This window comes from Phyllobates terribilis, unplaced genomic scaffold (assembly GCF_046119375.1).
Source record: "Phyllobates terribilis strain yellow unplaced genomic scaffold, ASM4611937v1 Scaffold_1__5_contigs__length_1240528914, whole genome shotgun sequence".
In the NCBI taxonomy this organism is placed as follows: domain Eukaryota; kingdom Metazoa; phylum Chordata; class Amphibia; order Anura; family Dendrobatidae; genus Phyllobates; species Phyllobates terribilis.
Window position 1 is genome coordinate 799,834,740 of NW_027362761.1, and position 13,788 is coordinate 799,848,527.

At 39.9% G+C, this 13,788-nt stretch overlaps 1 protein-coding gene across 1 annotated transcript in view; it reads right to left on the minus strand.

The window, feature by feature from the left end:
- FRAS1 (Fraser extracellular matrix complex subunit 1) overlaps positions 1-13,788 on the minus strand; it is a 626,357-nt gene that overhangs the window by 193,140 nt on the left and 419,429 nt on the right. Inside the window, exons 24-26 of the mRNA XM_073637084.1 lie at positions 11,140-11,280; positions 3,657-3,797; positions 3,428-3,568 (exon numbers count right to left, since the gene is read on the minus strand). Coding sequence (XP_073493185.1) covers positions 3,428-3,568; positions 3,657-3,797; positions 11,140-11,280 — 423 coding nt within the window. The remainder of the gene's footprint in view (positions 1-3,427; positions 3,569-3,656; positions 3,798-11,139; positions 11,281-13,788) is intronic.

Sequence of the window (13,788 nt, forward strand, 5' to 3'; positions counted from 1 at the left end):
CAGGATGGGAATTGGGGGTGCATTGCACACCAGGATGGGGGATTGGGTTGCCATGCATACCAGAATGGGGATTTGGGTGCCATGTATACCAGGATGGGGATTGGGCTGCCATGCATACCAGGATGGGGATGAGGGGTGCCATGCATATCAGGATGGGGATGGGGCCAGGTATACCAGGAAGGGGGGTCATATGTACCAGGATGGGGGTTATTAGTACAGAATTGGGGGACATTACCTCTATAACAGTGTCAGAAGCAGACTGAAGTCAGAAGCAGATGCCATGCATACCAGGATGGGAATTGGGGGTGCCATGCACACCAGGATGGGGGATTGGGGTGCCATGCATACCAGAATGGGGATTGGGGTGCCATGTATACCAGGATGGGGATTGGGCTGCCATGCATACCAGGATGGGGATGAGGGGTGCCATGCATATCAGGATGGGGATGGGGCCACGTATACCAGGAAGGGGGGGGGGTCATATGTACCAGGATGGGGGTTATTAGTACAGAATTGGGGGACATTACCTCTATAACAGTGTCAGAAGCAGACCGCCTACCCCATAACAATTTTTTTTCTATTTTCCTCCTCTAAAACCTAGGTGCATCTTATGGTCCGGTGCGTCTTATAGTCCAAAAAATAAGGTAATACTTTTCATTGTAATCCAGGTCTGTGATGATTATGAGACTGCTGAAAGGTTATCTGTACAGAACATGAAGTATGATTCTAGTTTTAAACCTAATAGAGTGTGTGAAATTGCAAGATTTTGATTTTATTTTTAGAAAACATAGTGATGTGATCAGTGAAAACAATTGTAGGATATACATTTAACATAAAAAGCTGATCTAAATAAACAATGGATCATTATCTGATTACACATTCTCTTTAAACAATTTAACAATAGTTTTGCGATGGGAAAATAAGCTATTATTTGTCCCAACTGATTGTAAACCCAAAATCACCAACCAAAAGTCTTGTATAATTACAGAAACATATTACAGTGGGGAAACTAAGTATTTGATACACTGCCGATTTTGCAAGTTTTCCTCCTACAAAGAATGGAGAGGTCTGAAATTTTTATTGAAGGTTCACTTCAACTGTGAGAGACAGACTCTTAAAAATAATCCAGAACATCACATTGCATGATTTTTACATAATTAATTTGCATTTTATTGCAAGAAATAAATATTTGATACAATAGAAAAACAGAACTTAATATTTGGCACTGAAACCTTTGTTTGCAATTACAAAGGTCAGACGTTTCCTGTAGTTCTTGACCAAGTTTGCACAAACTGTAGCAGGGATTTTGGCCCACTTTTCCATACAGATCTTCTCCAGAACTTTCAGGTTTCAGGCCTGTAGCTGAACAACATTGAGTTTCAGCTCCCTTCAAAGATTTTCTATTGGGTTCAGGTCTGGAGACTGGCTAGGCCACTCCAAGACCTTGAAATGCTTTTTACAGAGCCACTCCTTAGTTGCCCTGCCTGTGTGTTTCGGGTCATTGTCATGCTGGAAGACCCAGCCACGATCCATCTTTAATGCTTACTGAGGCAAGTAGGTTGCTGGCCAAAATCCTGCGATACATGTCCCCTTTGCAGAAAAGCACACCTAAACTATGATGTTTCACCCACCATGCTTTGCGGATGGGATGGTGTTCTTGGGGGTGTACTCATCCTTCTTCTTCCTCAAAACACGGCGAGTGGAGTTGATACTAAAAATTTCTATTTTGGTCTCATTTGACCACATGATCTTTTCTCATGCCTCCTTTGGATTATCCAGATGGTTATTGGCAGACTTCAAACGGGCCTGGACATGTGCTGGAGTGAGCTTGCATGACCTGCAGGATTTTAATCCATGACGGTGTAGTGTGTTACTAAGGGTAATGTTTGAGACTGTATTCCCAGCTGTCTTCAGGTCATTGACCAGGTCCTCCCATGTAGTTCTGAGCTGATTCTTGACCTTTCTCAGAATCATTCTTACTCCACGAGGCGAGATCTTGCATGGAGCCCCAGACCAAGAAGATTGACAGTCATCTTGTGTTCCTTCCATTTTCTAATAATTGTGCCAACAGTTGCTTTCTTACCAAGTTGCTTGCCTATTGTCCTGTAGCCCATCTCAGCCTTGTACAGGTCTACAATTTTGTCCCAGGTGCCCTTAGACAGCTTTTGGTCTTGGCCATGTTGGAGAGGTTGGAGTGTGATTGATTGAGTGTGTGGACAGGTGTGTTTTATACAGGTGTAAGGTGGCTAATGGTCGCATAGTCGATGGGAGGTATGTGTCTCAGAGGTGGCTGTCCTCTGTGATGTAACCCGGAGTGTTTCTCTAGTGCACATAGGAACTAAGAGGATCGTTTGGTGCACCTGGGAGCCAGGTTACGGGCAGCTAGGAGAGATAGGCGGGTCCAGCTATCCACATACCTCACCTCTGGGTGTGGTTATCAGCCTATAAAATGGAGGCTGTTTGTTTGGCACATGTTCTGTGTGTCTGGAGGGAGAAGGCCTCCTGTGTTTGATTGTCTCCAGACTGAGCCGTGTACTGGATGCCTACCAGCTTGTGTGACCACAGCGCTGGCTAACCAGAGACTTTGCTAAAAGGACTGTTTTCTTTGTTTTTGCCTGCACTAAAGGCTGTTTGTTTGCATTTTGCTTTTGACCGGTTTATGAAGCAAATAAACCATTATGGACATTTAAAGGAACATGCCGACTGTTTTCCTCCCATCGCACCCAAGTGAGTACGATCTCTACACAGGTAACGAGTTCAAACAGGTGCAATTAATACAGGTAATAAGTTTAGCGTAGGAGGGCTTCTTAAAGAAAAACTAACAGGTCTGTGAGAGCCAGAATTCTTGCTGGTTGGTAGGTGATCGAATACTTATTTCATGCAATAAAATGCAATTCAATTATGTCAAAATCATACAATGTGATTTTCTGGTTGTTATTTTTAGATTCTGTCTCTCACAGTTGTAGAGTACCTGTGATAAAATTACAGTCCTCTACATTCTTTGTAGATGGGAAAACTTGCAAAATTGGCAGTGTATCAAATACTTATTTTCCCCACTATACGTCTATGACCATATTGAACAAAGTGTTGATCATTCCTCTACAAAATTCTTGTTTTTGTTAGTGACCTTGTTATTGTGAATAACATTAAAATTTGCCTATGAGATTTTAAGGTGAGTGACTATAGTACCTTTTTATGAGTATAATTTATAGTTGTGAAGCTTTCTACATAAAACCACTGGCTGAGAGCAAATGTAGTGAAGAACATTTCATTTTAGTATTATAAATAATATAGAGAATAATCTATCTATCCGCTGTGTGGCACACAATAAATCAGCACTACATAAATGTGGATGCAGGTGACCAGTAATGGATAATGACAAGACCACTCAATTACAAAAGAATCAAACACGTTTCTTATTGCTCACCTTCACATCTCCTTGTTTTACTGTTCCCTGTGAAACCATGTCCACAATGATGCACACAGTGATGATTCTTTAAAAACGTTCTATTGTCGCATATTTTGCAATGCTGGGAATGGTCACATTCCAGACATCCAGAATGGCAGGCTATAAAAGGGATTCATCAAGATTAAAATAAAATAATTTATCAAAATTAGTAAGAAATTATTATGTCATTTGGCTTCAGTCTACTTACAATGGCACGTCCGGCTAGAGTGGAACACAGTGTGCTTTTGACCGCACTCCTTGACGCACTGTCCATCTAACAGATAAAATGGGGCTTTGCACTGATTACAGTGATTATGATCAACACAGAAGTGACAGTGTATTCCGCACTCTGCAATATAGAAATATATAACTATATAAAGTCCATTCTACAAGAAAGGAAATGACATGTGTGTGATATGACTATTATGAGGATCAGATTAAAGAGAATTTGTCATCAGGTATTTGCTGACGTAGGGGGGAGAGACTCTGATTACAGTGATGTGTCACTTTCTAGGCTGTGTTTTGCTGTTTCAATACAATTAGTGTTTTATCAGCAGGAGATTATCAGTACAGGACAAGCTGTCTTGGGCCTCCTAGTCCAACCACACCCCTAGCACTGATTAGCTGCCCTATGTCACTATGCTGCTGTGGTGTGGGCGGAGTTATACACAGTTCAACAACTGAACTCTGCTATATCTGCAGCAGAGAAAACTGTGATACTATCATAACAACTGCATCCATTAAGCTAAGTGATGCATTGCTTGAATCAGTGTCTCTTTCCTAACCTCATGCTACTGTTAGATCACATAGGAAACACCTGCTGACAAATTCCCTTGAAGATTTTACCCAGATTTGCGCAGTAGGTCCACCTGGACCATGCAACATGCTCACAACAAAAAGTATAACAAAAAAGCATCTGGAAAAATGAATATAGGCAGTGAAAATCTCTGCCTCTTAACCTGCCATTAGAGGTGTAAGTCCAAAATAATACCTGACAGAAGGCTCAGATGTCATATGTCACCCAAAGGGGCCAGTCTGATGTATGAAGCCTTATGAATACATTTAACAGATAAATCAGCACTAGGACCAGGGTGCACCACACTGCAATATTTATTAGGACTGGATTTAATGGGTCTTTTAAACTATTTAGTTAAATGCTTAGAAAAATGAAGCATGCCCTGGAACATTTCTTGGCATTCTACACGTTTAATGAACCTATGACTAGTACACTGATGGAACAACCTCAAGTTTTAACATGGATCTCACATAACAAGACGACAGCATATGATTACTATGATTATTATTAGAGCCCACGAGGGATGTATTCACAACCAACACGAAAAACAACTCGGGGAGGAGACCAGAACGAAGCAGAACTTAAGCAGATTCAAAAATGATAAATATACAAAGCAGCAATAGTCATATGCAGAGGATGTTAAGATGAATGAAAATAATAGAGAAGAAGTGAAGAAATGAGAATTTAGATGACAGTAGGACACATTAATATTTATATAGGGGATGGTGATGACCTGATTATCTCATGGCCAGGCAGGAAGCGGGGAAGGAAGGAGTACATTGTAAAAGGTCATCAGTAAGGAGTTAATAAATAATAGATTGCCAGTCAGCCTGGATTATTTCCGCAGGAGGTAAAAATGTCTATGAATCTAGTATTTCATGTTTATTTCTAAAAAAGGGAGCACCATAACTTCTCCGTGCAGTAAATATATGTATGCAAATTCAATTTCAAGTGCGTTGGCTTTATAGAAGAGGTTGCTCTAGTTGTCAAATATACAGCGAGCAAGAAGGAGAGGGCCATGAAATGATACGGATGCAAACTGCTGGAACTCAAAATGAATGTGACGTTAACACTCATTAAAACAACAAATTATTCTAATCCACGTCTAGAGTATATATTTTTACTTAATGTATGTCTAAATGGTCTTAGTCAGAATAATGTTAATCTCAATAGATTATCATAAAATGCATGCATTTGCTCTAGACCACATATGTCAAATTCTGGCCCGCAGGGTGAGTATATACGGCCCGCGTCGCTGGGCGGGTCCACCCAGTATATTTGGCCAGCGACACCAGACGGGTCCCCCGACTTTATTTGGCCGGCCCGCAACGCCGGTCACCCGTCCGGCATCGCATTTTAACTATTTCGGCATCCACTTGAAAGCAATGATTGAGGACGGGGCGTCAGCTGATTCTCCCTCTCCCATCATTCCCCCTCTGCGTTTGATGTCACAGTGCAATAGGCGCAATGTCGTCATTACAACACGCCTGCTGTACCGTCATGTGCAGAAGATCTGAAGACACCATGAAGAAACCGGAGCAGCGGGGGAACTTGCAGAGGTAACTATTTATTTTTTATTATTATATATTCTACTGTATGGAGGACAATGTGGAGCCATTATACTGTATTAAGCACTATATTGGGCCCATTATACTGTATGGAGCAGTATATGGGGACCAAAAAACTGTATGAAGCACTATATGGGTCACATTATACTGTATGTAGGACTATGTGGGGCACATTATACTGTATGGAGGACTATGTGGGGCACATTATACTGTATGGAGGACTATGTGGGGCACATTATACTGTATGGAGGACTATGTGGGGCACATTATACTGTATGGAGCACTATGTGGGGCTATTATACTGTATGGAGGACTATGTGGGGCCCATTATTCTGTATGGAGGACTATGTGGGGCCCATTATTCTGTATGGAGGACTGTGGGGCCCATTATACTATATGTAGGACTATGTGGGGCACATCATACTGTATGGAGGACTATGTGGGGCTATTATACTGTATGGAGCACTATGTGTGCCCGTTTATACTGTATGGAGCAGTATGTGGGCTCTTTATACTGTGTGGAGCACTATGTGAGGCCATTATACTATATGTAGCACTATGTGCGACCTATTATACTATATGGAGCACTATGTGGGACCTATTATACTGTATGTAGCACTATATGGGGCCCATTATACTGTATGTAGCACCATATGGGGCTCATACTGTATGGAGCCCATTATACTGTATGTAGCACCATATGGGGCTCATACTGTATGGAGCCCATTATACTGTATGTAGCACTATATAGGGCCCATTATACTGTATAGAGCACTTTATGGGGCTCATACTGTATGAAGCACTATATGGGGCCCATTATACTATATGGAGCACTATATGGGGCCCATTATACTGTATGGAGCATTATATGGGGACCAAAAAAACTGTATGAAGCACTATATGGGGCCCATTATACTGTATGGAGCACTATATGGGGACCAAAAAAACTGTATAGAGCACTATATGGGTCACATTATACTATATGTATGACTATGTGGGGCATATTATACTGTATGGTGGACTATGTGGGGAGCATTATACTGTATGGAGCACTATGTGGGGCGTATTATACTGTATGGAGCACTATGTGTGCCCATTTATACTGTATGGAGCACTATGTGGGCTCTTTATACTGTGTGGAGCACTATGTGAGGCCATTATACTGTATGGAGCACTATGTGGGGCATATTATACTGTATGGAGCACTATATGGGGCCCATTATGCTGTATGGATCACTATATGGGGCCCATTATACTGTATGGAGTACTATGTGGGACCCATTATTCTGTATGGAGGACTATGTGGGGCCCATTATACTGTATGGAGGACTAAGTGGGGCCCATTATACTTTGTGGGGCGCATTACACGGTATGGAGCACTTTTTGTGGCCTTTATACTGTATGGAGGGCAGTGTGGGGAATACAGTTGGAGAATCATACTGTGATGGGGTCAACATACTTTATCGGGGTGGGGATGAGGGGGATACAGTAGGGTCATCATACCCAGCATGTGGAGGGTACAGTGGAGGAATTACTGTGGGGGTATCATACTGTGTTTGGGGGCACTTTTGTTTGCATCATATTGTATTATATAAGGTTTTTTATCCTGTGTTATTCATATTTAAATTAGGCCATTGGGCCATATGCTTTTTACTGCTCTTACATAACATATTATTCCAATATTTTATTCTAAGATCTATTAATTAAAATGTACTTTGTTCGTGGGACAAGCACTTTAAGTTTGTTTCCATATGAAAAAGTTTATTGTTATATTTGATGATGAGGAAAAACTTCCTCAATTGTAGACAATTTCATAATAAATATCAGGGTTGGGCCGCAGCTTGAGTCCAAGCTTTTCATTTTGGCCCTCTGTGTATTTGAGTTTGACATCCCTGTTCTAGACCAACTGCTGCAAACAATATTAATTCAAGCTAGTCCTTTCTGGAGACCCACATCATTTCTACTTTTGACAACTATAAAGGATATGTGCACCTTAATATGGATTTTTTTTTATTGTTCATTTGATTTATACATCTAAAACTAATCATCTTTCAAATTAATTAATTATATATATTTTCTACTATTTTGTGTGCACAGTTTATCACCTCGGTCTGCAAAATCTGACAAAAATTGGTTAGAGCACACTTCCGGGATCTGACATCTCACTCTACTCTTCTCTTCCCTTTTCTTAGTATATGAGAAAGTAGTAATAACAGCAAGAATACAGGAGAGCAAAGCAGAGTGTGGAGAGGGGGGAAAGAATTAAAAGAGGGCAACGCAAGCTGTAGATGGAGAGGAAAGCATATGACCCTTGTGAAGGGGAAATCATAATAGGATTTTTTTATGCGCTGATACATGAAAGCTGGTGAGTAAACAGCAACCTGAATGCACATACGTCACATCCACCATGTATTACTGTGAGAAGTACGCCCACATGAGAAAAGTCTGTAAGTTTAAGGTAAGTTTAATCCAGCACATAAGAAAAATAGAAAATGAGTGGCCTGTAAAGTAAAAGAACTGGTAAAAAAATAGAATTGAAATTGAACACCGGGAATTGTACTGCATACTGGCCAACTGGATCCCAAAAAGGAAAGGGGCTCAACAAAATCATGCCTCAAGATGAGCATTTTGGTGGTGTTCCGGATCACTTGAGGGGTGTTTCAAAGGGGCCCTGGGATGGGGGCATAAATGTACAGACTTTTGTGGTGGAAACGTGTTTGGTCTGATACATAGGAAGACTAAAGAAGTAATGTTTGGCACATAGAAAAGAGAAGCTGTGGTGTAGAATACAGAGCAGCTGATGGAAAAGCATACTGGCAACTATGCTTTGAAAAGGTATGTGTCTTATGGATAATGTGCAAACATAGCTGAAACAAAATAAAATGTTCTAAATATTAAATTTGAGTGAAAATGATTCTATACTACAATGATATATTGTACCACTTTATCCACAGATAACTCCCCCACTAAGAATACTCCCTCCCGTTTTGTTCTACTCTATTCTATGTACATATAGAGACATTATCTACAGGTAATTAAACGTAACTTTTCTTCTTTGCTAGGTAAGAAAAAGCAACGTGGGAAGCCTTATTCTCTACTCTACCATGAAATCACTACCAGAGGTAACCTGACAGCTGTACTCAGGATTCAAGCTGAGGCGCTGTTCACACAAGAGGTGCTGATTCACCAAACACATTGTATACCCTGAGCTCGAATAAAAATCCAGGATGATTTTCTACAAACAAAATACTGAAACACTCACTTGGCAAAAAAAGATTTTGGTAAGTAAAAACACATACAGTCCATTAATGTGTCATGTAGATAATAAAAATGAGAAGAAAAACATACATCTTTATCATGAATCAATCGGCACACGGACTAAATCATGGATTACCTATCACTCCCAGTCATGTTGTAAAATGGTAGCAAGACAAGATTCAACTATAGTATATATGTAACGTGTACACTCTGAGTCTACACTGTGTTCCAAATTATTATGCAAATAATATTTTCTCAGATTTTCCCAAATTACCTATATGAATTGCAGTCATTGTAATTTTCCAGTCAAATAACTATTAGAGTACAATTGAAAGGTTTTTGTACAAACTGCCTATGAGAACAGTATATTTTTAAAAAAATAAAAAACTCAAACTGCATTCAAAATGCATGTTCCAAATTATTATGCACAGCAGAGTTTTCAACCTTTTCATTTTAATAAAGAACAAAAAAATGGTCATTTTTGAAATTATAAGCATTAGCAGGTTATTACAAACTGAAATCAAACAGTTTTCAACTCAAAACTTTATTCTAGATGATGTTACATTTGCACATAGGACCCCTTGTTCGAAAGGAGCTTCTGAACTCTCTCGTCCATTGAATTTGTCAGGTTTTGGATGGTTTCTGCTTCAATTGTTTTGCATGAGGACAGAATACCCTCCCAGAGCTGTTGCTTAGATGTGAACTGCCTCCCGCCATCATAGACACTCCTTTTGATGATGTTCCAGAGGTTCTCAATGGGGTTGAGGTCAGGAGAGCATGGGGGCCACACCATAAGTTTGTCCCCTTTTATGCCCATAGCAGCCAGAGATGCAGATGTGTTATGTGCAGCATGAGACGGGGCATTATCATGCATGAAAATGATCTTGCTGAGGAATGCACGGTTCTTCTTCTTGAACCATGGAAGGAAGTGCTGTTTGAGAAACTCAACATACATTATGGAGTTCATCTTTAACCCTTAAGGGATCCTAAAAGGGCTGACAATCTCTCTCCCCATGATTCCAGCCCAAAACAATTCTCCACCTCCTCCTTGTTAGCGCCGTAGCCGTGTTTGCATGGGGTGTCCATCAACCAGCCATCCTCCACTCCATCCATCTGGACCATCGAGATCATTTCATGCATGATAATGCCCCGTCTCATGCTGCACATAACACATCTGCATCTCTGGCTGCTATGGGCATAAAAGGGGACAAACTTATGGTGTGGCACCCATGCTCCCCTGACCTCAACCCCATTGAGAACCTCTGGAGCATCATCAAAAGGAGTGTCTATGATGGCGGGAGGCAGTTCACATCTAAGCAACAGCTCTGGGAGGGTATTCTGTCCTCATGCAAAACAATTAAAGCAGAAACCATCCAAAACCTGACAAATTCAATGGACGAGAGAGTTCAGAAGCTCCTTTCGAACAAGGGGTCCTATGTGCAAATGTAACATCACCTAGAATAAAGTTTTGAGTTGAAAACTGTTTGATTTCAGTTTGTAATAACCTGCTAATGCTTATAATTTCAAAAATGACCATTTTTTTGTTCTTTATTAAAATGAAAAGGTTGAAAACTCTGCTGTGCATAATAATTTGGAACATGCATTTTGAATGCAGTTTGAGTTTATTTTTTTTAAAAATATACTGTTATCATAGGCAGTTTGTACAAAAACCTTTCAATTGTACTCTAATAGTTATTTGACTGGAAAATTACAATGACTGCAATTCATATAGGTAATTTGGGAAAATCTGAGAAAATATTATTTGCATAATAATTTGGAACACAGTGTAATGCTGCACAGTATAAAAGCTGCTAGTAACTTTTTTTTCCATAAAAATATTTAAGCCACTGTAATGCCATCATTTTACATTAAATCATGAATTTGTGTCGTACTGTAGCCCTAGCCTAAATGGCTTTCCCAAAATTGCAGATAGGAATATGTTAAAGCTATATATTCTACAGAAAATGAATTATACCCATAGAGATGCACGGTTCCAGTTTACTAATAAATTGCTAGAAATCAATACTATTGTCAAGAGTTAAAACAAGAAACCCAAGATAGACACCAACCTCTGCAAGTGTCCCCATGCTTGTAATATGAGGGAGGGCAGTGCTCGAGGCAGGCGCCATTATGTAAAGTGTACTGGTCCATGCACTGCAAGCAGTCTGTGTTCAGAGGGCCTTTGCATGAATTACAGCTCCAGTCACATTCTGAATGGGAAAAAAAAGATCAATTACACAAAAGTGAACTGGCAAAAGTCATATCCAAATTGTCTGCAGACCAAACATACACCTGAATGACACATAATGCAAATTGCCTCTTCAGATGCAACTCTAGCGCCACCTATTGGCAGTAGCAATCCTAAAAGTCAATATCGAATCTTTAACAAGCCTTGCCACATGCCTTAAAATAAAAGCCAAACCAGAATCTCAATTTGCAGACATGTATTTCGTGGTGCTGCCCCTACTCAGTACAAAGCATGAGATATGATTTGGCTGTATGAAAGACGACCTCTGACTCAGGTTTAAGGAGTAATGTTTCTCCTTGTGGAGAGTGACATGCCCAAGGCCTCTCATACAGCCATGCTTTGCACTGAGGAGGAGCAACAGCCTGAAATACTTGTCTACTAATTGTAATTCTGGTTTGACTTTTATTTTAAGTCATGTGGTAAGGCTTGCTAAAGGCTCGATATTGACTTTTAGGATTGCTACTTCCAAGAGGTGGTAATAGAGTTGAAGTCCTTTTCCTCTCCATAGAGACAATTTGCATATTTAATTTCCAAGAAAAGCATTGCATCGCCTATAGTCCCCTTACCCTGGCATGTCCGGCATGTCACTCTCCACAAGGATAAATCTTACCTCTAGGCACATAATGGGCATTGTGGGCTTTTAAGATAAGAAGTACAAATGGTACCATACCATGTGTTAATAGATAAGCTGAAATACAGTTGTGAAAAGAAAAATGTCAGCCAAGCTGCAACATTCCCAAATGGTCCCCATGTACAGTTAATAATGAGAGAGTCTACCAGCCAGTAGTGAGTGCGCAGGTGTTAAGTTAGACCAGAAATTACCTAAAGAGGCTCTGTGACCAGCTTTACCACATACAATGCATACAATATTACACAGATATCTAAGACCCAATGAAACTGGTGTACTTCTTGAGCAAGAAAACTTTCAAAAACGATTATAAAGACATTCTTACATTGATCTTCAAAGTAAGTACACCAGCCTCATCAAGTGATTTTTTTTTAGTGATATATGTATTTACATATACAATTTGTATTCAGATTCAACACTGAGAAAATGGTCAGTTTGGTACAGCCTTATGATTTTATCACTGGAATGTAGTACTAATTTACACCCCAAGATGGCACTATTATCTATATATACCATTACCATTCTGCAGGTGTAGACGCCAGCACTTCATTGGTTAATGTGTAAATCTACTGTTAGGCATGCTTTACATTTAAGATTTAACTAGGTAGCAATTGTGGATGTGAGAAGAAAAAAAAACAAAAGATAAAGAATCTAAGATGGATTGCTTGTCTTTAATACAAAAAAATTAACTTGAGCATGGTTTTATTTCACAAAAAATCACATGAAGGTAAAAGAAATAAAATGTGCACTCCTGGGCTATGCTCATCCTTACAGCTGTATCTGATCGATTCAGTATGTCTGAGTTCAGTGGTAAACCCCCCTTGTGCTGAATAAAAGTGGATTGGGGTCTCTTGTTTGGTGAAATGTGCTCAAAGGCAGGGGCCGGTGATAATAGGAGGAAAGAGAATTTTGTAATACAAACTTCTAATGTTGAAAGATGAATAAGCCTGGAAAATGCTTCATAACCATCAATATAAACAGTAACATCAATGTGCTGAACGTAACAGCAACGGAACTATTTATTTTATAATGTTAAATCATTTCAGGGATACTCCTGAAAATGCAACAGAGGCCATCCATTCACTTGCATGGAGCTATGCTGCAGTTTTCCAGCACAGTGGGTGGCCTGGAGCACCGTGCACAAGGAAAATCAGCCATGTCATTCAGAGGATCAGTGGGAGCGGGGTCCATGCAGTAAGACAGCTACCCACCCCACCACCGTCAGTTAGGAAGTGATGACCAGAAAAAGTCCATTAGCCAGAAATAGGCTATAAGATTATATGCTTCTTGTGAAGGTTTCTTCACCATGTAACAATGGATAAAGATGGTTTTACATTCTTCGATTCTATGCATATGATTCATCGACTCCACCAATTGATCAGATAGGTCTCCTGTGAATGTTTGAATTATTTGATATTGTGGTAAAGTTGAAATCCGTAGTCAAATGGCAATGGGTATATGCAGAAGTCATTATGGAGAAGGTCAGCACCCTTTTTAATGGCATAGAGAGTTTTTTGCAGATCTTACAATTCTTAGCACCCTAAATTTTTAGCAAGACATGTAGTCATAATTTTCACTAAAGTAGCTGTGGTGAGCTTTCATTTACTTAAAGAAGCACTCCCATGAAAATTTGTATCCTCTTAATATATTACAATCACCATATTATACAGCACTGTGTACTTACAATTGCTTATTTTGCCTTTCTACCCAGCTAATTCTTCTCTTTTCTATTAGGTCTATGACATCGCGTGATTAAAAACTGACTAGCTGAATCTTTCTAAGCTTTATGTAGAAACAGGAGGTCAATTTTCCCCGTATGAGTCATAAGTCACTGCAAAAGTC